Genomic DNA, 27,255 nt, shown 5'->3' with positions numbered 1-27,255 from the left:
TTAGTGAGCAAAACAGTTTTTTCATAGCCACTGCTTAATAATGAAACTGATGAAACTAACACAAAACTTAGAGACGAAACTAACAGTATAGCTTTTCCTTCTTGATCATATTTCAATACTTCTTTCTCTTGTGTTTGTGGTTAAGAATCTTACAGCCTTAATTCCTGGGACAACAGTAGAAATTTTACATCAAGATTCCAGGAATATTATCCAGCTCATAGTCAAGGCCTACAATGTAAGTTTTTTCTTGTCATTAGTGGTTTGATGTCTTCTTACACTGCATATAGTAAGACAGCATTTCAAATTCTCATTTGTATACGCCATCTATATTCAATAATTCAAAAACCTTTGGTTTAAGATGCTTTCCGTTTTCACTCGTGCTCTGAAAAGCATGGGAATTGCAAGTTGAGATACCCATCTCAACTTCCGTGTCATTAAAATTGTAAAGTCTTTGTACAGTCTCATATTTTATGCTGGCTTGGCAATTGAGGTTCTGTGAAGCCACACTTTACTTGGGTCTTTCAGCTGGACATTGTGCTGGGGTGAAGGAAATGCATCCAAGCAGAAATTCAACAGGTGCAGATTCCCAATCACTTGCTGGAGATGCCCCTGGTGAATTTCTGCCTGATGCACCTTTACAAGGCACAGTACTTGCCCAAAATGTCACCTAAATACCATCACTTCCCACAGATGCATGTGATGGATATCTGCCTGATGTAGCTACATGATGCAGTTCTTCTATTAATAGCATGCCTGAATGTCGAAAAGTGTTTGCAAGTATTAGGGCTCTGGTACAACAGTGCAGGTGCTAGAGCACTGGGGGAGTTGCCTGAGGGCTCCTGCTGTGTCCCTGTAGACCCTTGAAGTACACACACTTCATTAGGATGTCAGCCACTGTGATTTCTGATACAGTGATTTTAATTTGGAAATATCTTGCTTGACAAAATGAAAATGGCACAGCATTCATCTAGTTTCTTCTGTTTCGTATAAGCTCTGTTCAGATGTTATGTCCAGCGCACTTACAATCTATGTACAGTGTATGTTTGTACAGTTGTTCACACAGACAGTATCTGTACCATGTATTGGAGGATCTGTACCCAGGTTCATTTTTAACATGAACGCATGCACAATCATTCACACACAAACCTGTACATGTGTACAATACCTGAACAAATGTACAGTACAGCATAATGTCTGAATCGAGCAGTCATTTCTTCCCTCTGCTTCTCCTTAAGCACAGTATATGAAACAGGAGAAACTAGATGTATTGTCTTTCATTAAGCAATGGCACTCTTTATCTTACTTTTCTAGAGTATTCGGTCTAAAGTAGAGTTAACTGTCTGGGACAGTCCTGAGGATATCAATCTGGCTTTCACTGCTACTTGTCAGGATGGCTTGTCATACCCTGGAGTCAGGAAGTGTGGAGATCTTCAGATAGGAGACACGGTGAGTAAGCAAATACAGTGATGTGAAAGCTTGGCTGGAGTAAGAAGTTATGGGCAGCATTATGGAAGGTAAATGTTGAGCAAAGCCACTTCGAAGTACACTCACGGCATTAAGGGAAGCAGCCCCTCCCCTCTGCTCTTGGGTTTTGTTTCTGCAAGTTCACATGGCATGCTCCATGTTTTCCTTCTAGCCAGTGGGGGGGGGGAGAGGAGAGAGAGAGCTTCTGCAGAGATAGATCTGCCTCTTATGCTAATGATTGTAATTGGAGCCTCCCATTTGCTCCAGCATTTTCAGAAAAAATAGCTTTAAAACAGTATTTTAAAAACACAGGCATACGTTGAGATAAGCTATAATTTGCATCAGTTTGTGTGTGGAGTAGGTCCAAAAATCTTGAAGGGGCTTTGAAGTAACTTTGGCTGGTGTGTGAACGCACACTCTCTCTTCTGAAGGAGATATGGGGCAGAAGCCCTGTGTGTAAAGCTGCTTGGTGAATTTTCTTTGGCAGCTGTTTGGAAATCTGTAGGCAATAGTGTTTGGCATCCTGCTTACTTCAAGCCTATCTATAGCTCCAGTAGTTTTAATGATAATTTTCCAAGTTTGATTGCTTAATCAGCCATTTCACATCTCTCGATCACTTCCCCTGCATCACCTACAAGAATAAGAGCAATAGCAAAAGCTGCTGGGCAATATCCAGACTAAGTTACTGTTGCATAGTCCTGTAGAGTAACTCCTGAGTAGTCCTATTGAATAGCTAGTCTAGATGCGGCTTGCTGTTTTTAATGCTACTTTACTCACTGTGGTGTTATAGTCCAGGCATGTATACAACACTTCCCCTTTGTATTTGGACAGAGCTGGGGTGTTACATTTTCTGTTTTGAAGGACTGAAACCAGAACAATAGTATTAATAAACATGCAATGTTTTTATTCCCACTGCTCTTTCCCCAGCTGCATCTTAGGTCTGTTTCACATATGGAAGCCCAGCCCGATTTTGCTGGCGCATGTGAACCACCGGGAGCTGTGGCGCAACAGCAAACCGACTTAGGGAGCCTGCAGTGTAGCCCAGGTTTTGGGTGCAAGGGCAGATCATGTATCGGTGCTGTGTGGCTCTGCACGGCACCTGCATGTGATTAGCCTCCTGGCCAGTGCTAGGAAGATCCCTATAATGCACTGCGCTCTTGTGTGGTGCATTGTAGTAGTTCCGGGGGCTGGGAAGATGCATCCCAGCCCCTGACCCTCCACATGGCCAGCAGTAGCTGGTAATCGTCTGGGCGGGTGATCTGCCCAACCACGAAGGAGCCCTTAATTGTTTGCTGGGGAGGTAAGCATTTCCACGCTTCCTCCCCTGAAGATCAGAGCCCTTTCTCTGTGATCGTGAGAAAGGGCTCACGGTCTCAGGATGTCGATTTTATACACTGTGGGATATGGGAGCAAGCTAGGTTTTGCTTATCTCCTTTAATATACATAGAATTTTGAGTGTGATTGGGATTCTACATGCATAAATGTCTGTGTGAGTAGGTCACAATCATGGGGACTATGCATCCCCCAAGAGGATTGACAGGTGGCATAAACAGGGTCTGTTTTGCATAGCTATTTTCCCTGCACCATTCTTTCCCAACAGAAGTTAATGCTTAAACTCTGCAGAGGGAGCAGCATTTTACACATACATATATTGAATTAGTTCTCCGGAAGAAGATAAAGCTGGGTATTGTGAACCTAATCTGCTGTGATTTAGCTCTTGGGAAACCTGTTGACAATCCTTGTAATCTTGAGGCTTCTCAACAATCCTTTTAGTTCTGGCTTTCTGATCTATATTGCTGTGTAATGTAGGAGGGCTCCTCTTCAATTACTTTACTGCAAGTCCCATAATCAGGCTTCCCTGCCCCTTTCCTGAAAGCTGCACGGCATTGCGGGTATTTCTAATGGCAAGACTTGCTGCTGAGTACTATCTGTGTGCTGCCATCTGGCATACAGGAGCAGAGCAGGCTGCATTCCAAAAAAGCAAAGAATTTGCAGTGAGCATTCAAAAGAGCCAAGAGATATTCTTTCGTCCTCTTTCTTCCCCCGCCCCCTGAAGTACATACAAAAATGGTCTTATAGATAAACCGTCAACAGTGCTATTATGCCACATTTACATAGTACTTTCCTCCAACTTTCTCAAATAAGTTTCTTCATTCCATGTGTGTTGTCATTCTAAAAGGACAGGCTGCTTTCTGTGCTGCATTTTCAAAGTAGCCTCTAAATGTGTTCTCTCTCTCTCTCTCTCTCTCTCTCTCTCTCTCTCTCTCTCTCTCTCTCTCTCTCTCTCTCTCTTTTTTTTTAAGGCAGCACTTATTTGTAGTCTAAGCCATTGGCCTTCACTTCTCAAGAAGAGAAACATTTAGTAGCCTGGGTTTAGTTTGAGTCATTGTTGAATCCATCCACTTAACATTTTTTTAAAATGCTATGTTTTATAATACATACTTAATGTGGTTCTCTCTGCCAATATATAGGAAGGAAACACTGCCTACTATTTTATCAGCTCCCTCCTGTTGATAAGACCATATGTATATGCCCTGCATGCCTTCAAAACTGGTATGATTGCATGTCAGATTAAGAAATAGGCATTCTGAAAACAGACTAGTTTTGTCACGAAATCCTGAGCATATGAGAGCTTGTATACAGAATCATTTTTTAGAACAATTGTTTTTAACAGCTGTTTATAAAACAATTTAGAGTGGTAATCAAAACAGAGCAAATGTGATCTCCTACAGTATTTTAAATTAATCTGAAAACACTTGGTTATTTTCTAATCTGTCCTTTTGTGAATGTAACACGTGTGTGTGTGTGTGTGTGTGTGTGTGTGTGTGTGTGTGTGTGTGTGTGATTTTTGCTGCTCTCCCCTTCCCTCTATGGCTCTCCCATATTCCCTAAAAAAGGGGGGGGGCTCCTGAGGGTTGTGGCGGGGGGGGGGGCTCCAAAGCAGGATGACTTGGGGGCCTCTACTAGCAAGAGGTGGAGAGGAATGGCAAAAATACTCCCCCTGTTGCATATTCTACTTTCTTTTGCTATGTAAACCACATTGAGAACATTTCTTGGAAAACAGTGCATAAATATTTTACTAAAGATAATGAGGTATAGTTACTCAGAGAAGCGTTTTGATGCCTCTGCCACTGACACTTCATACCAGGTCCTGCCGCCCGATCTGAGGTGTGGTTGGCGGTGAACTGGGAGTGGAACAGGGACATTTTCAGTGGTTGCGCCTAAGTTATAGAACTGCCACTGCCTAGAGACTCAGCAGGCTCCTTCTTCGGCTGCTTCCTTGGACAGTTAAAATCTTGCTCTTTAGACAGGCACATGCCTGCTGCTGGGTTGCTTACTGACTGCTGCTTTTTTTGCTCTGAGATTGTTGCTGACTTGGCTCCCCCCCCACCCCATTTTTGCATTCAAGTTGCGCTTTGGTATTTGTACTGATTTTTACTCTTTGGATTGTATGCTGCTTTGAGTACGGTCTGGTAGAAAAGTAGTATAGATCTTTAATCCGTCCATCCATCCCATATTTTCTAATGGTCTTTCCACTCACTCTCCTTGTGTAGGTTTCATTTGAAATATCAGTGGAAGCGAGGAGCTGCCCTGCTGAGAATACCTCACATACTTTCACTATCAAGCCAGATTGGTTTCGGGACACTCTGGAGGTAACTGTCACCTACAATTGCACATGTGGATGTACCAAGCAGATTGAGCACAGCAGCAGCAAGTGCAGTGGGAATGGCACTTACATGTGCGGATTATGTGACTGTGACCCAGGCCACGTGGGAGCCAAATGCGAATGTGAGGAGGGAGAGAGTGGGAACATGTACCAGAATATGTGCCGTGAGGCTGAAGGGAAACGTGTCTGCAGCGGCCGGGGGGAGTGTTCTTGCAACCACTGTGTCTGCTACGAGAGTGAATTTGGGAAGATCTATGGGTTGTTCTGCGAGTGTGATGACTTCTCCTGTGCAAGATATAAGGGTGTTCTCTGCTCAGGTAAGTGAGGCCATCTAATATCTGCTTCCCCTCCCAGCTCACAAAAGCTCTGCAACCTCTTAAAATTTGGGACTGGGGAGTGAGCAGAGCAGAGTTCTCTCGTGGTCTCGGAGCCTTTCTCTTGTGGTCACTGAATGAAAGAAAACACAGGCAGAAATCATACTTGTGTATGACTTCGAGGAAGAAGTGATGGCACAGGTCCAAGGTAACTGAAATGCTCGTTTAGGCAGCAGCCTAAAGGGGCAGAAGAGATTACACTCGCAGACCGTGGAAGGAAAAGTCTTTGCAAACTGACACAACATTCCCATGGTCTGCTCAGAAACAGCCACCTTAAGCAGTCATCTGAGTCTGAGTCATGCTAAACAATCAAAACTACTGTGCAGATGTTAGGTCTGCGTATTTCAGTTTTTTTCCCTAAGTTTGTGTACGAAGAGAGAAGAACTGAAAGTTACAGCAATAATCAGGACCAGATTCAAGTTTGAGAAGATCAAAAGCAAGGTGCCCTCCATGGGTCCCCCCTTACCTTGGTGGGGCCCCTCGCTGTTCCTTGGCTGGCCCTCTCTCTGCTCGCCAGGGAGCCAGTAGCAGCAGCAGCAGCTTCTAATCCTACTCAGGGGCCAGGGCAGGCATTTGCAGTGGGCCTTCCTCAGTGCCTGAGTCTGACAATCACCATGGAACCATGTGCTGATGCTTCCAGTAACAACAGTAATGACAACAAAGAAAATGAGGAAAAGGAAGGTGGTTGAAATTCACCTTAAGTGAAAACTTAGTATCTTGTTTCTGTTACTAAGCTTCCTCTTTTTCCAGTCCAAACGACATCTAGTAACCTTGGTTTCCAGTGTGAGATTTACTACTTGGCTAGTAATTTTCTAATGGGGCAGTATGCTAAAAAGGTGTCAAGCACTGTGGCTGTTGGGGGTAAAGTTGCTTGGAACCTATTGTGTGATAACATAAGAACAGCCTTGCTGGATCAGGCCCAAGACCTACATATCTCGTCCAGCATTCTGTTTCACACAGTGGCCCACTAGATGCCTCTGGGAAGTCCCACAGGCAAGGGCTGAGGGCATGCCCTCTCTCCTGCCGTTGCTCCACTGCATCATTACTGAGGACTGGAATCAAGCAGAATACAAAGAATGTCTAGTTTTCATTCTCCTGTCTTTCACCCTTTGATGATGGGTAGTAGGTGAGAGCATTACAAAAATAAATCTATTGGATGGCATTCCGAGTAACAATCCACACGTGCAGCCAAAAGAGAAACATGTTCAGTAGGTGCATTCCTGCTTCAGCAGTGTGGGCACCCATGCATGGAGGGTGCAGTTTTCACTGATCTCCCCTTTCCCTGGAAGCACTCTGTGCAACCCGCAAATAAGTCCCTAAGGATTGTGCAGCCTTCAGGGACACACTTGCAGGTTGTGTGGAGCACTTTCAGGGGAAGAGGAAATCAGTGGAAATTGCACCTTGCACAGATGCCTGAGCTGCTGAAATGGGAACGCATCTACTGCACATGTCCTTCTTTTGGCAGTGAGTGCACAGTGTTAGTTGGGATGCTGGCCGCCACTTAAATATTGCTTTTTTAATGTTCAAAGTGCTTTATGTACACTTTCTCAGTGATCTTTACATCAATCCTATAAGACAGGCCAGAACACCATTTTTGTATTACACAAGAGAGGAGGGAGAAGAGGCTGAGAGATCATGGCTTGCCCAATACTTGTAGCTGGAATAAGATTTGCATTGGGGTCTTCCATAACCATTAAACTGCACTAGCTTTCAAATTCCCTGGGAATTTAACTGAATTAAATGCAGTTTTTGAAATTCAGGTTAACTGAATTTCAGTGAAAGTTGCATGCCCAGGCTGTTGGAACAGGGTGCACAATGGTATGGTCAAGAAGGTGGTGGTGTGATAATAACGGAGAGAAGGCAGCCTCTGAGGCAAAGAAGGCTAAAGCCATCAAGGGCTTTGCTGGTCAAAACTGTGAATGGTGCAGGGGAGGCAGCCAGAGCACCCCAGCCCAGCAAGGAGGCAGGCTTCTGCTGCCTCCTTCGCCAACTTAAATTTCTGAATGGTCGTCAAGAGCTACCCAGAGTGAAGTGTGTTGCACTAGTCTAGTGACAGGAGCCTCAAGGTTGCAAATGCAACAATGACTCCCACTAAATCTTCATTGGATAGTAAAGGGTTGCTGCTTTTTCACACAAGAGAACTTCCTGGAGACACGCCTGGCTGCCACTGCAGTCTGTTCTGAAGTAAGGCACATTTTCCAAAATGTCCACACCTCAGGGAAAAAAATCAGGATACCTTGAAGTATGTAGAACTTGTCCAAGACATGTAGATGGAAAAAGAACATTTTGGAGGACAAAAGTTGTAGTTTTTCGTAAGGCTGTGACAAAGGCTATCCTTTTGGGATGCTGCTCCCTTTCCCTGGGCTGCTCCTTTTATTGGACATGACTGGCAAACAGCTGCTGAACAAAACCGCTGTTAGTCTCCCCAGTCACAGCACCAAACTGAACCCTGGCAACTAATATTATTATAATTATTATATTTATTATTTATTACATTTATAAACCGCCTCATCCAGAGGCTCTGGGCGGTGTACAATAACTTTTAAAAAGACATAAAACCCACAATTAAAACAATGCTGAAACAATATAAAAACAATTCAAACATGATTAAAACTATTTAAAACCAATTAAAATACTTTTAAAAACAACACTTTATAAGCCTTGGAAATAAATAGGTTTTTAGGGCTCTCTTAAAGGCCGACAGCGAGCCTAAACTGCGAATATCTGCCAGGAGTGCATTCCATACACCAGGAGCAGCTACAGAAAAGGCCCGGTTCCGAGTTGCCACCAGACATACCGGTGGCAACTGGAGACGGACCTCTCCAGATGACCTCAATGAGCGATGGGGATCATACCTGTCTTGTGGTAGTAAGCATGACTTGTCCCCATAGCTAAGCAGCATCTGCCCTGGTTGCTTATGAATGTGAGACTTGATGTGTGAGCACTGCAAGATATTCCCCTCAGGGGATGAAGCCGCTCTGGGAAGAGCAGGTTCCAAGTTCCCTCCCTGGCTTCTCCAAGATAGGGCTGAGAGAGATTCCTGCCTGCAACCTTGGGGAAGCCGCTGCCAGTCTGTGAAGACAATACTGAGCTAGATAGACCAATGGTCTGACTCAGTATATGGCAGTTTCCTATGTTCCTATACCAAAGAAGGCGCTCTCTAAGGTAACCCGGACCCAAGCCGTTCAGGGCTTTAAAGGTAATAACCAGCACTTTGTATTTTGCCCGGAATCATATTGGCAGCCAGTGCAGCTGTTTTAAGACAGGCATAATATGGTCTCTCTGGGTTACCCCAGAGACCAATCTGGCCGCCGCATTTTGAACTAACTGAAGTTTCCAAACTACGTACAAAGGCAGCCCCACGTAGAGTGCATTGCAGTAGTCAAGCCTGGAGGTTACCAGCTGATGCACAATTGTTTTGAGATCATTCTCTTCAACTGACCCTTTGTCAAGCCCAAAATAACAGGAAGCCCTGAGGAGAATCCACTTACCAAAGGCAATCCACTACAGTAGGACAGCTTGAAAAATAGATACAGATCAGAAATTTAGAAATGAGATATGTCTGCCAAGCTCTGTGAATATTTCTTTGAATACATCGCAATCTGGGTCAGACTAGACGTTATTTTATAAATGTCTCTCTTGCTGTTTTTCTTTTCTTTTTTCCTAGATAATCTGTTCAGGAGTACACAAACCAGATTGAAACCACAGCTGTTGTGTGTGTGTGGGGGGGCTGCCCTTAGCATTTTGTAAAGGGATGTACAATCTGGATCAGGGCTATATGGGGAGTGGGCAAAGTATTGACACTCCCTTATTATGGTTCCATTCCATTCTGAGCACTGCCATGTGTGCTGTTTACCAAAAAGTAAAATAAAGACAGGGTCAAGAGATACATTTCTCAAGCAGCAACTAGTTTGAGCGTAGTGGGCCAGTGTTTGTTAATTTGCAGGGCTTATATAAGATTCTTGACTTTGGGGGAAGAAGAAATAAAAGCATATTTTATAGTTTGCCTATGAGGACTCTGATGTCTGAAATCTTTCCCAAGACTGATTCAGTATAAGCTTAATTGCAGAATAAGACTCTGTGGTTTGTGGATAAAAGCAGCATAGATGCAAGGAATGAATCCTCAACCACATGGAGTGTTGAGTCATGTCAACATTGTATTTATATTTTGTGCAGATAAAATAAGGTTATTATACACTTCATGGAAAAGGATAATTAGAGCAGCAGCCAAAAGATACTATGGAAACTCAAAATAGCCTTTTGATATTGGATAAGTTGCTCTTTTAAATAGTGCCGCATGTTATGATTTGGCGGCATTGCAGATGGCACGGTATAATGTAACTCCATGTCACCACAAAAGAGGACAATGAACTGCCTCTGCAGCCAAATTCCAGCCATATGCTATGCTTTTGGGTATTTTGCACAGATATAAACCAGTAGTAGGGCAGAGGAAATGGTCCGACAGAGAAACCCAAATGTTCCAAAATCTTTTGTGACTCAGTCATGTAATTTCTTGGTGCCAGCTGGCTGCTTAGAAATCTAGATCCAAACAACTTGCAAAACATTAGAGACCCCGGATGTGCAGATGACATAGTTGGTTCTTTGTACATCTTTCTCCAGCCACTCCTATCAGCTCCCAAATGTACAATTTCGACCAGCTGTCTTGCACTGCTGAACTCTCTACAGTGCAGAGAATGTCTATATTCTTTCCGGGTCAAAGAGCATTTAGATTAGTATTTTTATGAGATCTCTGCCTTCTGCTCAGGGTTGCAGAATCACAAATAGGTATCAGAAGTGAGAGGAAAAGTAGGATCCAGACTGGAAGAAACAGCCCAAGGTTCATCTTGGTTGCTCTGGTATGCCCTTGGTGGATTGTAAAGTACTTTGCACAATAAGCACAAAATCTTACCTGCCAGCACAGAGTAAACCTGCATAGAATAAGGCTGTAAATGTGAGACCTGCAATGCGTAATAAGTAAGAATCACAGCTGAGATAGCATTTGCAGCTACCTCTTCAAACGAATATCTTTCCATCTGTGCCCATGTTAATTACTGTATTCGAATTTTCCCCTTTTATGTGCATTTTATGAGCTTCTCTCCTGTATTAAGTAAGAAGTCTCTGTATCGGAACCCCCTCATATTTCCAACCAGATGCAGCAGAAAGCTAGAAAATTTGTAACTAAGGCAGTGTTCCCTGTAAGAAGGATTCCCAGATGTTGTTGACTACAACTTCCAGAATCCCCAGCTGCAATGGCCTTTGGTTGGGGATTATGGGAGTTGTAGTCAACAACATCTGGGAATCCTTCTTACAGGGAACAGTGGTAAGCAGCATAGATCCACCTTCATAAACAACAATTCAGCTTCTAATAGGACTCCTTCACAATTTTCTGCAATATAATTCAGTTAAATATAATTCAGCCCTCTCATGGGAGGAGAGCTGGTCTTGTGGTAGCAAGCATGAATTGTCCCCTTTGCTAAGAAGAGTCTGCCCTGGTTTGCATTTGAATGGGAGACATGTGAGCACCATAAGATCTTCCCCTCAGGGGATGGAGCCATTCTGGGAAGAGAAGAAGGTTTTAAGTTCCCTCCCTGGTATCTCCAAGATAGGGCTGAGAGAGATTCCGGGCTTGCACCCTTGGAGAAGCTGCTGCCAGTCTGTGTAGACAATACTGAGCTAGATGGACCAATGGTCTGACTCAGTATATGGCAGCTTCCTATGGTCCTAATTAATATCTGCTGAGTTAATTCTATGATTGCATTCAATATTTGATAAGAGAGAGCAGTTTATTGAACAATTGTTTATAATCGTCAGGTTCACACAACAGCTGTTAATTTAGTCACTTTAGCTCCAGTCCAAGTTCTTATTAGTCAGTTGCAATAGGTTGGTGGGTTTAGGGTGTTCTCTCGCTTTTTTCTTTCATTTATGGGTGATCATGAACTTTGCTGCTATCATACTGTTTTTAAGCATCACTGTGCCTTTCTTTTTAACAATAGAAATCTGTCTGTTACGGTCTGTCCTGACGTGCTATTTGAATGCCTCACTGTTTTCTTCAATATATCTCTTTTTATATGGCTGTCACATCCTGATGTGTGTGTGGGTTTTTTCTGATTCATTGACAGTTCTGGATAACTTTAAAGATTTATGGACTCTCTGGACATATTTAAAAACCAAGTGAGCCAAATTTGGAGTCTGCAGGCCTGCTTTCATTTAAATTCTGCTCCAAGTGAGTTTTAAAAGCCATTAGACCTAGCATATTTCTATTCCACATGGATTAATATGGAAAAATGTGAGGCTAAGATGTAGCCCCCTCAGATTGTAATAGGGGCTGACATGAACAGCAGGAAGTGGCGTCCTCTTGTTTGTTTTAGTCACAGTAGGGTGATTCTGCCGTATGCACTAGATTGTGAAATTAATGCTGAGCCCCTGCCCCAATACCTTTGTACCTTTTTTCTGATGCCCTCTGCATGGAGTTTTCAGTCCTATTATCTCTAGGTCTTTATATAGTTTTTCATCATCACTGCCACCACCACCCTACAGACACCTCTCCTCTAGCGTTCTCCCCTGTCCTCCCACTGCTTCTCCCAGATTCCCTTTGGAAAAGGCCAAAGGGTTACCTCTCCTACTGTGAACTGTCTGTTGTCAGTCCTTGCAATAATGCAACAGGCTGTCGCTAGGATAATGGCAAACAGCTCTACTCTGGGGTGGGGTGTGGATATTGCACAGTATGAAAACCAGAAGCAGCCGAGACATTTTCCACTTACCACAGCTTGCTCAAGCAACATATTTCTCCGTGACACTAAGCTCCAGCAGACGTGGGCAGGGCTATTGGATAGTGGATTCTTCCAAAATAATGGAATGACTCAACATTCCATGGTTCTCTTCAAGTTATACATGCAGCAAAGCTGTGTGTCCACTGCTGTGTGGGAGGAGCCCTTGACCATACCCTGGCAAGGAAATTCAGCAACCTTAACTCTGGACCCCCTTCTCCCATCAATCATGATTACTGCATTGGTAGTCCAATTTTCAGATAGATTGTATAAGTGTAAATCTTGACAAAGCTTAGCAGTTTATGAAGAATTTTAAGTGTTCAGTTCAAATTAGTGGACTTTTGAATTTAGAGATTTTAGCAGATTTTTATGTAATATAGTGCCACCAAACAAAAGTTGTTTTGAGAATCTTGACAGATGAGCCATATTAGGGTTCAGGAAGCTATACTTCAGATCTGGTTAACCAATGACTCTGGGGGAGATTTTCTTCTTCCTGTAATCCATGAGCTATGTATAATTCAGTCTTCCTTCCAGACTACGGTTCTGTCATGGGGACATCACATTTTCTAGCACCAGATGCACTATAGTTTGCCTCTGGTGGAAAATGCAATTCTAATCCTATCTAGCATTTCTATACCTATTGAGATCACCATATGGAATAAGGTTGCATGAGTGCTATGTAGGACTACTGTTTATGGGTCACTGTTCATACTGACACACCTACTCCCTCAAATTCATATATCATTCTGTGAACTTGTATATTTTAAATGTGCTTACTGGTGGAGTATACCTCAGTGTGGTAATGCAAATCTGGTAATACTACTCAGTGTTTGTAGAGGTTTTAAAAACTAAGATAATACACCTCCCTAATATTAACTTTTATCTCAAATTTGCAGTTTAAAAAAAATTGTGCCAGATGTGCATTCTTCTGTTTTGCAAAGCCAGATCCGTATGTTAGGAAAAGATACAAGCAATAGCAAAGTCAGATCTCTCCATTATATGAGAATAAGACATAGGACTACTGGCACCAGATTGAAGCCAGCAGGAATACAGCACTATGGATAATGTCTTTGATTCGTTTTATTTGGTGGTTTTTTGTTTTTTGTTTAAAACTGACTTTAAAAAGTACTAAAGGACTGTCCTGGAAGCAGAGAAATCTCCTGTTCATTCTTATCTGGATAGTTACAGAGGGGCAGCAATTGTTTAGCATCTGAATAAATTTGTTTGCATCAGGAAATACACAAGACCACATATATGCAAAGCCTCTTAAGAAATAAATTCCTGTGTAATATGCACCTACCGCTACCGCTAATATGTGTAATATGCACCTACCGCTATATGCACCAACCGCTAGGATTCTGATGTGGCAAAACCTCGCTGTTGGCAAATTTGTGTTTGGCAAAGCATTAAAGTCTATGGGAAACAGTGGGTTAGGGGTTAGGGGAACCATGACCACAAAAAGAACCATGACCACAAAAAGACCTAAAAATAAAGGAAAAAATCCCCCCCAAGCTAAAATTCACCAAAAAAAATTCCTGTAATATTGCCAAGAGTCACCAAGAAGAATGAGCAGACCGAACCTTCGAAACCCCCCCCCCCCCCCAATCGCTGGAAATCACCACCACCCATCACTAAAAAAACCGCAAATACTCAGGTCGCAGTTGACAAGACCTGTCACAATTTCCTATTCGCATATACTCAAAACCATGGTTGGTAAAACCATGGTTGGCAAAGGATGACTGTATTTCTTTCGCTCTTTTGAAAATCCAGATTTTGGCATCTGAACTAATAATCTTTAATTACTATTTCAGTGTTCTGCAAAATATTGTGATCATCTAGGATGGAAGGGCAAAGAGATATCCCTGAGTGTAAAATTTTGTGATCTATGTAGTGACCTTTTATATAAGGAAAACCCAACTGCCCCAGCAGTGTAATGAAAGAAATCCATCCAGTGATGACGATCCACAAGAAGATAGCTACTGCCATCCAGAAAAATTTCTCCACTTCAGATCACAATATTTCGCACTTAGGTCTCCCCTTGGACTTGTTTCTGAAATATTGTCAACTCAATAAGACTGGCTGCTTGGCAGTTGTGTTAGCTCTTGACTGCTGCTATAGGTTTGTCAAGATATGGTGAAAATTCAGCAGAATCCATAACCTCATTCTTCCCCACCTCTCACTTATTCCCTTCCTCAGACATCCTCTCCCAACCCATCCCAGTTTACGATGGCTATAAATTTATCACTTAAACTCTTCTCATGTGTAAATTTATGGACTCACTGAGCTTGGGACATATGGCAAGCATTCAATCAGGGGAGTTTGTGGGGAGACTATGTATCTAGTTTATGGGGAGACTAGATTTAACCTGTTAATGTCCCTTTTTTTCCTCTTAAGTATAATTCGCTTCTTCTGATGTGCTAGGCCTAGGGCAAAAGATGTTGAGACCTGCTATTGTGCATTGTGAAATAGTCTGAAGCAGTGTGTGGAAGGGATTTGTTGGTGTTTTTTAAACACAGTCAGGTTTCAGAGGTTGATAGCCGGAGATTCATAACCCCATGTTTATAGAAGCAAGAAGTTCTAGAGATTTTCAGCCACACCCCTGCACTGGCACACTTGGTTTTCTTGCTTGGTCTTCACTGTGAGAAAACACGTGGAGGCTATTCACACAACTGCTCGAAAGCAGGGCTAAGGGAGCCCAGCCCACTTTTGAATGGTCATGAGAACCGGCAGTTAGCCCGCTTAATTCCCTCCCCTTAAACAAGGTTAGTAGAGCGCTCCATTTTGGCGATTGTGAATCGAGACTCACGAGGAGACCCCCCGACCAGGAGGCTCCAGCAATCCTCCCTGCCTCGGGGGGGTCTCCCCATAATGCCCCATGCACTTCCACAGGGCATGCTGGGACTCCCAGAGACCAGATGGCCCCCAATCTCTGCAGCCCTTACCAAATCCGTGACAGAGCTGGTAGTCATGTGGGCGGCTGATCCACCCAGGGCGAGCTACCTTCTCATCTCCGGGAGCGCGGAATAAGCCCACTCTCCCTGCAGAGCCCAGTTAGGCTGTACTCACGGATCGTGTGTAGAGCCTCATGATTTTCTCACAGGCTTCAATATATTTCTCTGTGGGCCTGATAATTCTAGCCTCTACAGCAAACAGGCCTGCTGTTTTGTTTAATCATTTAGTCAAAGGTATAGAAGAAGTGTGCCTAAGGCTGCTGATTTTGCTGCGGTGATTGACTGACTCATCACTCCAAACATCTTTCTTTCCTGGTTTGTATAACTAAACAACAAGTGAATAGACAGGCTGCAGGTGTTTGAAACTGTTTAAAAATGACTGTTTCTCAAGGAGCCCACCACAGGGGACTGACCTGGCATACTTCCCCCACAGTAAAAGCTATCTTTATATTGCATCCTGATTTCTGTGGGGCCCCATAAGTGCTCCCTGTGACCCAGAAGTGCATTCCTGAGGATTATGCAGCCCTCAGGGACCCACTTCTGGGTTGTAGGGAGCACTGTAGGCACAGTGAAGACCAAGTGAGATTTTTGTGAAAATCACCCCTCGCCAGTGACCAGCAGAGCCCTGCTAGTCGGCAGTGCCAAAGTGCCAGCGTTGCTCCATATGTAGTGCTGGCATTTGGCTAGTCAGAATGCTGGCCACTGTGTCCTGTCCTGGTCACTGCATTTCAAAAATAAGGTGGTGAAGGGAGCAACCAGAATGATAAGGGGGCTGGAGCAGCTTCCTTATGAGAAAAGATTATGGTGTTTGGGACTATTTGGTTCAGGAAAAATGTGATTTAAAGTGGACCTAATTGAGGCTTATACAGTTATGCATGGTATGGGAAGTATGGGAAGAGTGGCTAGAGAGAAGTTTTTCTTCCTCTTCCACAGCCCTAGAAACAAGATATCCTGACGGCCAATAGCGTAGATGGCTTTAAAAGTGTCTTAGCCATATTCATGATAGCAATAGTTACAAGCCATGATGGCTTTAGGCTAACTCCAGTTTCAGAGGGTCAACGGCAGGAGATGGAGCCTGCTTTTATGCTCCCAGAAGCATCTGGTTGGCCACTGTGTGAAACAGGATGCTGTGCTAGATAGGCCTAGACCTGACCCATAAGAACAGCCCTGCTGGATCAGGCCCATCTAGTCCAGCATCCTGTTTCACGCAGTGGCCTACCAGATTCCGATGCAGATGGCTGTTATGTCATCTCAAATTGGTTTGAGGTTTTGCTTCCCTTAATACTATTTCTGTTAATGGAAATAGAGGGGGTGGGTGGGTGGGGGTGGTAGTGGGCGTTGTTCATATTATTAATTATCTTATGTTGTCTCATTGCATGCCCCGTCTTGTAACTGCAAATTTCACATCCTCAAGGAGTGAAAAAGCACGGGAAGCAAAGTGTACAGAAAAAGTTGCAGTGCATCTGCTCAGAGGTGCAGCTAGGTAATTTTGTACCCTGGAGCGAATGAGCTTAAAAACACACACCCCACCCCCACCCCGGCAAAATAAGCAAAATAAAAATATCCTCTCTGTAGATCTGCATTTCACCACAAACCCACAGGTCTGGGCCAGAGTGCATTTGTGGGGGGAAAGAAAGACTACACAACCCCCCAAAGGATCAATATATTTTCTTGATCATTTATCACAAAGCCACAGATCTTTCCAGAGTGCATTTGCACAGGATTGACAGGTTTCCTTGAAATAAAAATACACACTATCTTGTGCTGCATGTGTGCATAATTTCAGAACTTTAAACCCAGCTATTCTCGAAATGTAAAGGGTTGGGCAAAAGCGGGGCGCGTTGCACTTTCTTTTATAAAGGCGAAGGGCAGAATCCTTCACATGGGGGTGGAATGATGGCCCTGGGAGGAGAGGCTTCAGTTCCAGCCGTGTCTGTAATTTTCTGCCTTGAAACAAGCCACTTCTGGCAATATAAAAAGAGATCTCTTTTCCCTCAGGTGACATCATGGGGCCCTCTAGGTGAGGGGTGCATGGTTCTGCCCCCCCCAAGTCTATACTTAGTGGTGCCCCTGCATCTGCTACCTTTTCCACTCTTGTTTTCTGTTGCAAAGTGGGTGGTTGAGACAAACAGTCCAGTGGCGCTTTGCAGACCACTTAATGTAATGTGGCAGGAACGTGGTTAGAGAAGAGGCAAGTTTATGTGGTATGGAGTGAGGTGTAAGTATGCTTTAATGAATAAACATGATAAACGTGTTGAATTGACATGATAAAACCTGAAGTAAAGCACACTTTCTGACAACCTGGACTTTAAACATGGGAATAATATATAGGGGCCATTCACATGACCTACCGGGCGGGGGCGCCGGGGGGGGAGGCATCCTAAACCTTGACTTCCCCCAGATGATAATTATTTACCTGGTGGGAGTGGGGCGCATCCTCCCCCGTGATCGCCGCTGCTCCATGCATCGCAATCCCAGCCTCCAAGAATCCTGTAGTGCACCGAGCGCAGTGCACTGGGGGATTCCCCCAGGGGATGGGCGCTCTAGGTGTCCATCTCTGTGTCTGCGCGAGCTGCAAGCAGCTCCTGCTGACACACAGTTCTGGTTGCTGGGTTAAGGGTGCATTTTCTCCCTTAAACGTGGCTAGCCGCCAGGCTGCGGATCCCAGCAGTTCTCACAGGCAGCCAAACCCAGGCTTGGCAGCTTCAGCCGTGGCTTGCTTGCTCATAAGAACAGCCTCGGAGTTGGGCAAGGATTGTTATCTATCTATCTATCTATCTATCTATCTATCTATCTATCTATCTATCTATCTTTCTATCTGATTTCTATACCGCCCTTCCAAAAAATGGCTCAGGGCAGTTTACACAGAGAAATAATAAATAAGATGGCTTCCTGTACCCAAAGGGTTCACAATCAAAAAAGAAACATCAGATGGACCCCAGCAACAGTCACTGGAGGTACTCTGCTGGGGGTGGATAGGACCAGTTACTCTCTTTTTCTGCTAAATAAAGAGAATCACCACGTTAAAAGGTGCCTCTTTGCCAAGTTAGCAGGGGATTATGTGAGGTTGTTTGCTAATACATAGCACATAACCTCACATAATTGACATGTTTATGAAAACCTAATTGGCTTTTTAAATTTTATTTTTAATCTGCACTATTTTAATATGTATCCAAGGAGGGGGAAACGTGGAAAGCTTGGTTATTTGAAGTTCTTAACGACAGAACAGAATAATTTAAAATTTCTGCTAAGGAAAGTCTCCATCCTAAACAGATACAAAAGTTCTGCTCACAAATACAGAAGGGATGGAGTCCTGCTTTGCGCAAAACTGCAAGGCACAATCCTTGCTAAATTAATTCCTTAACACTTGCTGAGAGCATAAAAACAAGGGTGTGTGTGTGAGAAGAGGAAATGAAGAGACAGGGGTGAGAGAGTGACCTAACACTTAGAGAGGTTCAGGACATCTTAAAAAACAAACTATGTAACTAGAAAAAAAATTCAAAACAAAATAGTATCATCAAGAATGACTGGAAAAGACAATTGTGTCAGCAAAAACGACTGCTGTGAATGCTAGCTCATAAGAACAGCCTCAGAGTTGGGCAAAGGTTATGTGAGGTTATTTGCAAATACATAGCACATAACTTCACATAACTGATATATTCATGAAAACCTAAATGGCTTTTTAAATTTATTTTTAAAATACAGAGTTAGTTTGAGCAGTTTGAGAGTTGCCAGTTCTGAGCTAAAAAAGAAGGTTTTTGCAGAGCTTGCCCTTTGAACCTTCAGTGTCCTGCAGTCAGGGGCATCCGCTACATATAATAGGATTGTACAATAATAGGACTATGCAGGTTGGACGATTTGGAAGCCCATTTCTGAATTCCCACCCACGCCATGAGGAGGTGGCTGATCATGGGGCAATTGCCCCAGGTAGTACGGGGGGGGTGAGTTAGGTGGGTGCTTTAAATGCAAACCCAGCACTGGCATGGGGAAAGCTGGGTATTTGTGGAGATTCTTGAGAGTGTCCAGGGGGCGGGCAGAGAGTGAGGCAGGGAAGGCTGGGAAGGAGGGCGGAGTGACTGGGGGAAAGTGCAGAAATGCCTGGGGACTGTAGTTCCTCCCCGAGGATGGTTCCTCCCCTCCTATGGAAGAAGATCAGGGAGGAACTAGAACTACAGCTTCCAGACATCCCTGGGCTAGTGGTCCCTCTCATTTTTTTCAACTCTGTGTGGAATGAGTTTTGTTCTAGGTGGCCGTATCAAAGTAGAGTGCATGCATGTGCATTCAGAATGGGGCCTTCCTGATTCAACCTGAGCAGGATCTAAAATTAACTGAGCAGACATCCAGAAACTTGTGAGCGTGTGCCCATGCACACGCCTTAGAGGAAACATTGCCCTGTGCTTCTTCCCCACTTCTCTGCCCTCATTCCCAGCCTCCTCTGCATCATTCCTTGCCCACCTGCTGGACGCTTCCAAGAATCTCCACTGTTGCCCAGCTTTTCCCCAAACCAGTGCTCAGTTGGCATTTACGATCCCCACCCCGCACTATACTACTTGGGACAACTGCCCCACGATTAGCTGCCTCCTCGTGGTAGGGTATGTAAATTCCAATTTAGGCTTCTGGATCTTACAACTTGCACAGTCCTAATATGTAAATCAGTAATGTTTTGGAATGAAGAGCAATACAAATAGTGTTTCCCAGTAGGGCATACATGGAAGCCCCATTTAAGGCTGAAGTCCACTGCATGTTTGCTTGGGCATAAACCCCATTGAATTCAGTGGGCCTTTCTTCTGAGTAAACATTCAAAGGCTTGTGCTAGTAGACTGTGTGATTTGTAATGTGAACAACTACATAAGAGGTAGAAAGCAAAACGGAGTCAGCTCCGGATTTCAAGGGGTCTTCAGAAAACTGCCCTCCATGCCCACCCCCTACCTGGGTGGGCCCTGAAGGAGTTAATCCATCACCACCACCAAAAGGCGGTGGGCACAAATGGGGTCTCAAGAATGGGCAGGGCACCCTTGGTGGCTGCCCCACAATGCCAATCTCTGACTTTGGCCCTGTAGCAAAATGACCAAAGATGATAAGGGTGTCCTAGCCCATCATAGGAATGAACATAGCTTACAAGAATCTCACAGGAAGACATGGACCATGCAACCTCAAATATTCATATCTGCATCCCTCATAGTTGTCACTGTCAGTTTAACATATTTTAGGGTAAGAAGGGGCAGTGAAAGCCTAGCAGTGGTGTGAAGATGACGTGAGAGAGGCTAGAGGAGGAGGCTTCAGGATGTGGTGATGGAACTTCTACAGTTCCGTGCATTTTGGAGTATATTCATAGAGACGAACTACTGATTGAGAGATATATAGGCACATTGTCCTGCTCCAGATTCTGGGTCATTCTTCTCATATATATGGGGGATATCCATACACCACCCCTGTCTCCACAGCACAGTACAAGTCCAGGGTCTCTCTTTCAGTGACAGGCAGGGGGAATGGATCCGAGAAGTCTGTTGCCTTGGAAAGAATGTGTGAACCCATCATGATTTGTACTTCAGGTGTGAATGTTCACATGCATAAATGTATATTGTTTATGTGAACTTTTCTAATATAACTTCACTGGTACAACTTGAATAAGTCAAACCTTGCTTTGCTCCAAGCAGCCTCTACAAGGCTGATTAGGGTTTTAATGGCAGCACTATTGAAAGGGTAATCAGATCCATGTTGGTATAGTGAAATGTGGAGGAGAGTTGGACCAAAGAGACCAGAAACTTAGGTTCAACTTTAACTAGTTGTCCCGAATCTCTAATATTTCGGTGAGGGTACCTTGTGCATCTGCCCTCCTCTTTGTTTCTTTTTCTTTTTTAACTTTTTAAATATTTTTATTGGTTTTTACAATATCTTAACAATCCCGTTACATCTAATTAATTAAATACTGGCTTCCCGCTCATCAATCTGCGCGATTCATTAACTATACAAGTCAACCATTGCTATAGTAATTCAAAACATATATCCTACACATTGCAAACTCAATTTTGCTCTACCCAATGATTTTACTCTACCCAGCCCTCCTCCTTGTTTCTAAACAATAAGCAGAGATTGCCCCTTTTTGTCACTGTGAGTGCTAGAGCCTTGTAGGAGATGGGAGAGGAGGTTGTTAGTTCACTTCTGAAGTTTCTGGACTCTATAATAAAGTTGCATTTCACAAGGTATGGTTTATTCGTTACTCTGCAGAGAGTCATATGTGTTGTAGCCTTGCCAGATAACACTATATGTATAAAACCTTAACTCATTTTTATTATACGAAATGTTAACTCTCGCTTTTCCTGTGTGTTCTCTGTGCAAGTGCTGTAACTGAGGCAAACACAAACCTGTCACTCCTTTTTCATTTTCCTTTGCACGGTAGCTCCCGCTAAGCCATGAGAAACATCTGGCAGACCTAGCTACTGCTGGCTTGCCCAGAATTCACTGCATGTCAATTGAGTTGCGGTGCCTGGTGCTTGGTTATTTGTTTGTACCCTTCTGGAACACAGACAGAAGCTATGCTCCTGTCTTGATTGAGTAATGGAAAGAACTTGCTAGAGACAGCTTAATTTGCTTGCCTAAGAAGGCACTGCTTCTCATTATATCCACTTTTAAATGCAACAGTCTATATTTTCCAAAGCTGAAAGATTGTCCAGCATCCCTCCTCAAATTTAGACAGCTCTTGAGAAATGTGTTTGTGTTTATTTTTAAATTTGTATCCCACCAAACATGGCTCCACAGAACCCTCAGGGCAGCTTACAATATAAAGTAGGGATAACAATCAAATCACACCATCTTAAAAGCCATCATACAGTTCTAACAAAAACAGCATCAAAACAATACAGAACTCTGTTGGGGGGGAATCAGAATCCCAAGCCAGCCCAGTGTTAAATGTTAGCCCTGGCACTTTAAATTGTGTCCAGAAGCAAACTGAGAGCCATTGCCTGCCCTTCGGGCCAGGTGGCATGTGCTTCCTTTGGCTCGCTGCCACTCGTAGTCAGGCTACCGTATTTTGAACCAAGTGAAGCTTCTGAACTCTCTTCAAAGGCTGCCCTTTTTTATGAACACTTCCATGAAGCATTAAAGTGGACATGTTTAATTAATTGGTTAGATTGATTAAAAGTGATTTGATTAATTGGGCATCAAGTTTCTCCCTCTCCCTCTCCCTCTCCCTACTGTATAAGTTGATATATCGGTGATGCCAGTTAGGATTTAATAATGATTAATATTATAAAAGCTGCATCATTTTAAAAGAGGCTTTCCCCCTTCTCTTTCACATAAAAGGAAGTGCTTCTTCAAGGTGCTGCCTGCTATGATATATATGTACATAAATTAAAAAAACAACCAAAAACGTAGATTTTTGCTTCAAAACGAATGATTGCCACATATGCAGCTATCAGTGGAGCTTCTGCTAAGTGTACTGCCTCCTGCAGAGGTGGACTGGTGAGGACAAGGCCTTTTCTGTGCTGGTGCCTGAAGTGTGCAATGCCCTCCCACCAGAAGTTCACCTGGTCTCCTCGTTGGTTGTCTTCCGTCGCCTGATTAAGATCTGTCCACTCAGTCATGCATTCCCCTGCATTTATTGGATTTTATAGTTCTTGGGCTGCTGTGCTATTTGTATTTCTATGATTAAATGTCTGATCTTATAAATTGTTTTAATTGATTTTGTTTGTTTATATTTTTGGTACACCACTCTGAGCATTGTATGACCTTGTTTATAAATAATCACAATATCTCAGTATAAGGGATCCTGCTTCAGTGCAGGAAATTGGACTGGAGCACCCTATGATCCCATCCAGCCCTACAGTTCGATGTACACGGAGCCAATCAGGCACTTTATAGGGATTTCCATGAAGGAAATATAAAAAGTTGCTCAACCAGTGTGTTTAATCCAGTCAGACCAGCTCCACTTGTCAAACCCAGATGCATACGCTGAATATCAGCATGTGTCCCTGTGAACAAATTGCAGAAAACTGCAGCATGGAGGCTGGCGTCTAAAGCTGTGCCAAATCTCTTCATTTGTATTGTGCTCCTGACACCACTGTGAAAAGGCCAGGGTGAAGGAGCAGCGAACGGAAAGGGGGGAGTGAGCAGATGAAGAGAGTTGGCCTTTTGCCTCTGCCTTGCTCATTTCACAATGATTCTTGCCTACAAGGGGGTGGAAGAGACCAACCAATGGCCTGTTAAGCACTTGAATGACCGCAAGACATGACAGTATAGCTCCAGGTATTTTTCTTTTAGTTAGGAGCAGTGGACTGGCTTTTAGGAGTGCTGAGCATTTGCATGTCTGACTTGTCCCATATTTCTAGCCTCTTGCTGAGATGAGGAATGTTTTTGATAAAAGCAGGAATCCAATGATGTTCCAGTCGTTCAGAGACATGATGCATTTCTGCAGAAACAGGATCATCTTACTGGGGTGTGTGTGTGTGTTTTATGCCTTGGAGTTTTTTAATTATTATTATTGGTGACTGACATGATGCACAGCAGTAAATCAATGTGAGAAGGGCTGAGGGTCCACAGGGAGCCTCAAACATCCCTGCGGTGACACTTCATTGCACAGCTGAGTAGGTGCGCAGAGGAGGGCGAAGCAATTTTTTGCTTTTCACTCTCAGGAATATATCCCCAAGGACTGTGCAGCCCTTAGGGACATATTCTTGCAAGTGGGAGGGGCTTTTGAGGAGGGGAGAAAGGCAGAAACATCTCCCCCTCCATGCTCGCTTGGCTGCACAATGTGTCATCACCTGCAGGGACACTGGAGGCTGCCTGCAGACCCTCCGCTCGACTTGTGCTGGCCTACTTGCCTGTGCACATCATACTGGCCATTATTATTAGCCTTGTTTTTCTCAGAAGTAACCACACTTGAGAGACTGGAAGATAGCTAATGGTAAGGAAGGTGATGGGTCACCTGCAGCTACCACTGCCAAGTGCGACTAATAATATTTCCCCCCAAATCCAATGTTTCCCTGTCTCTTTATGAATGGTGCTGAGCTGCCACACTTCCTGATCCAGTCCAGAAGAGTTGTTTTACACAAGACCCAGAACATCTGAGTCACTGCAGCTACCTAATTCACTCATCTGCAACTATGGCAGGAGTGTTGTACAAGTGGCCCCTGTACTGTGATTGTTTGCAGGGTTCAAGGCTATGGTGTGTGAAGACCATAGGCGGAACTGGGGGGGGGGCAGGCAGGGCACGTGCCTTAGGCACCACTGAGGTGGGGGAGCCATGCCAGTTCCTGCCACCCCCACCCCATTGCCCACCTGCCCAGCCCCAGGGCCCCTCAGCCACTTGCCTCCAGCTCCGGCCTAGGATCGGAGCAGCCTGCAAACTGCAGAGCTCTTCTCTCCCCGCCTCTCAGCTGATCGGCGGGTGGGCGGGGCTTCCAGAGAGGCCTCCGAGTAGGCCTCCCTGAAGCCTGAACTCGAGTAGGCCCCAAGCAAGCCAGGAAGGAGGCTGGCAGAGCTCCCTGCAGCAGACCCTCCCTGCAGCAGAGCTTTTGCAAGGTAGGCTGTGAATTCCTTTTTGTGGTTACCCCTGTATATAGGGATCTGCTTGCCATAGGGCTTTGATATGGGTGGTGGGGCGAGACTGAGAAGTCTCTGAATATTTAATTTAAAACAGACTGGAAAATGTGCTGGCTTTAAAAACAAAAACAATCTAAGGCCTATAAGTGGCTTGTTTCATGTCAGAAAATTACAAAAACTTCTGGAACAAATATTTATTTATTCATTCATTCTTTCATTCATTTATAAATGCACTTATGTTCAAGTTGTTTTGCAACCCAGAAGGTCTGAGTGAGAACTGCTCTCCAGTAACTTGCAGGGACTTCAGGGTAAATCTGGCCAACATGTGAATGCAGCACCTCCATTCCAGAGGAGATGTGTGTTAAAGCGCTTTAAAAGCCTCGTGTGAAAAACCTCCTGGAATCAAACTTGACTGAATTTGTTCAGAATTCCGAGAAAACAAACATAGGCTCACACTGCATGGTTGAAAGTCTCCTTTGCTAATCTGCAGCAAGGGGGCCATTTTAATAATGAGTGTTGCTAGTGTGTTCTAGGCATTAAAAGTAGCACAAATATATAGTACTCAATGTATATCACTATATACTGTGAAGTGTGCATGTGTGTATTCAGTGAAATGTATTTCCAGGCAGCCTACTTATTTTGAAATATCAGACTTAAATCCTTGGGGGCCTGGGGTGTGCGGAGGCCCTGGACTTTGAGGGGCTGGGGGCCGATTTTAAAATCTCGTCTCTGGGCCCATTCCAACCTTGCTATGCCCCTGGCGGAATAGATACTACACATGTGTTTCTGCACAACACCTGCACAGAAGAAACTTCCATATAGAAAATGTGTCTCTTGTAAATTGACCCTGAATTTTCCATCCATGACTGGGATATCTGAGAGTTAGAGTCAATAATAAAAGAACAGAACACTGCTTGTGACAGGAAGGGGCAAATTACAATGATTTTTTAGTCTGGCAGGGGCTGGTTTTGGCCCTGGCAGAACTTGGCTGTCTTGCTCCTGTTTCAACTGCCTCTGTCTAGTGTGGCAAACTAATGTATCCTCCTACCTCTTGATGTCAAAGTAAGCACTGGTGTGGTGAATGCACATATACTCCATCATGAGCCAACAGTCATCATAAGACAAAGGCTGGCAGGAATCATTTACCATCACCCCCCACCACTACCACCTTCTTCTTCCCCTATTTTGCTAGTGGCTATTTGGGCAGGTGATCCTCTAGGACAAAGTCATGTTTTTTTAAAAAGAATGAGATGAGACAGAGAAAATGACACTTGGAATCCTCGCATAACTCCTGACTGTTGTTCTAAGTCTTTTACAGAGATGGCTCATGTTTTCAGGTTTTGATCAACAACCATGTCTAGATGGTACAGTGTTCCTTTTAACAAGGATTTCCAAATATCGTTGACTACAAGTCCCATCATTCCTGTATGGACAGGGGCGCAATTTCAGTGCTTGCCCTAGGCGCTATTTTCCCTAGTTACGCCTCTGGTGAAGACATGCCAAACCATGTCTCCATCTCCAGTGCCAGTTCCTTTTCCAAGGCCTTCCATGAAGCCCGCTTCTCTCATCCCTTTGTGATATGAGGAGAATAATACTGATCCTTGCAAGATTACCATAAAGATTACAGAGGGAATCCTTGCAACAGTCTTGCAAAATGGTTCAGTGTTGTTCATATGGCAGACGGAGGGATGAGATTGAAAGAGAACAGTTTGCTAATAATTATTAGCAAAGATTAGCAAAGGTAAGATTTGAGATGGAGACTTCCCAACTAGCACTTTCTTTTAGGAAAGTAAGCTTATGAGATCACCCGGCGTTCTGTGTGTATGTCCGGGTGTGTGCCCCCTCCCATAAACTTTGCAGTGCCTGGACCGATATGAATGAAATTGGATACAGTTGTAGGGCCACCTAGAGACACCTCAGTGGCATAGTTTGTGATGATGTCATCCACCTCAGTTCAATGTGGTGGACTTGTAAACATTTGAGGTGCAAGTGGGCTAACTTGTGAACTGCCTAACCAATTTGAACCAAGTTTGCTACAGGTGTAGGGACACAGAGGGACAGCTCAAGGGCATAGTTTGTAATGATGTCATCAGCCCTGATTAAAGATGATGAATGCATGGAATTTTGAAGCGCAAGAGGGCTAACTTGTGAGAATGGTAATTATCATTTTAGACAGAGGTCCTCTCACCCTTAGACCTTGGGGACCTGGTCTGTGGTCTCCAAGGTCGGGGGGGGCTCCAAATGGCCAGAGAGCATCCTGCAGCCACCCCACACACGCATGCACGCCGCTGCTAACCTGTGTGTGTGTGTTTTCATCAAAGCCACCCCGCGGCCAAGAGGTGGCTGCAAGGGTGGTGGTGAGCTGAGTGTTCGTCGTCCTTCCCCACTGGCAGTGGCAGGGAGAGCACCCGCTGGGCCTGTCCTTTTGGCCCAGCAGCTGTTGTGAACCGCACAGGTGCACCTCGCAGTTCACAACAGCCACTGGGCTGAAA

General features: G+C 44.2%; 1 protein-coding gene across 4 annotated transcripts in view; it reads left to right on the top strand.

Annotated features, from left to right (window-relative positions):
• ITGB5 (integrin subunit beta 5) overlaps nt 1–27,255 on the top strand; it is a 108,557-nt gene that overhangs the window by 59,683 nt on the left and 21,619 nt on the right. For all 4 annotated transcript variants that reach the window (XM_053267775.1, XM_053267793.1, XM_053267785.1 and 1 more), the window contains 3 exons: nt 146–235; nt 1,312–1,446; nt 5,019–5,448. In XM_053267775.1, the coding sequence (XP_053123750.1) occupies nt 146–235; nt 1,312–1,446; nt 5,019–5,448 (655 nt within the window). The remainder of the gene's footprint in view (nt 1–145; nt 236–1,311; nt 1,447–5,018; nt 5,449–27,255) is intronic.

Source organism: Hemicordylus capensis, chromosome 1 (genome assembly GCF_027244095.1).
Source record: "Hemicordylus capensis ecotype Gifberg chromosome 1, rHemCap1.1.pri, whole genome shotgun sequence".
NCBI classification, from domain to species: domain Eukaryota; kingdom Metazoa; phylum Chordata; class Lepidosauria; order Squamata; family Cordylidae; genus Hemicordylus; species Hemicordylus capensis.
The sequence above is the reverse complement of the archived record's forward strand: the minus strand, read 5'-3'. Positions and strand labels throughout refer to the sequence as shown.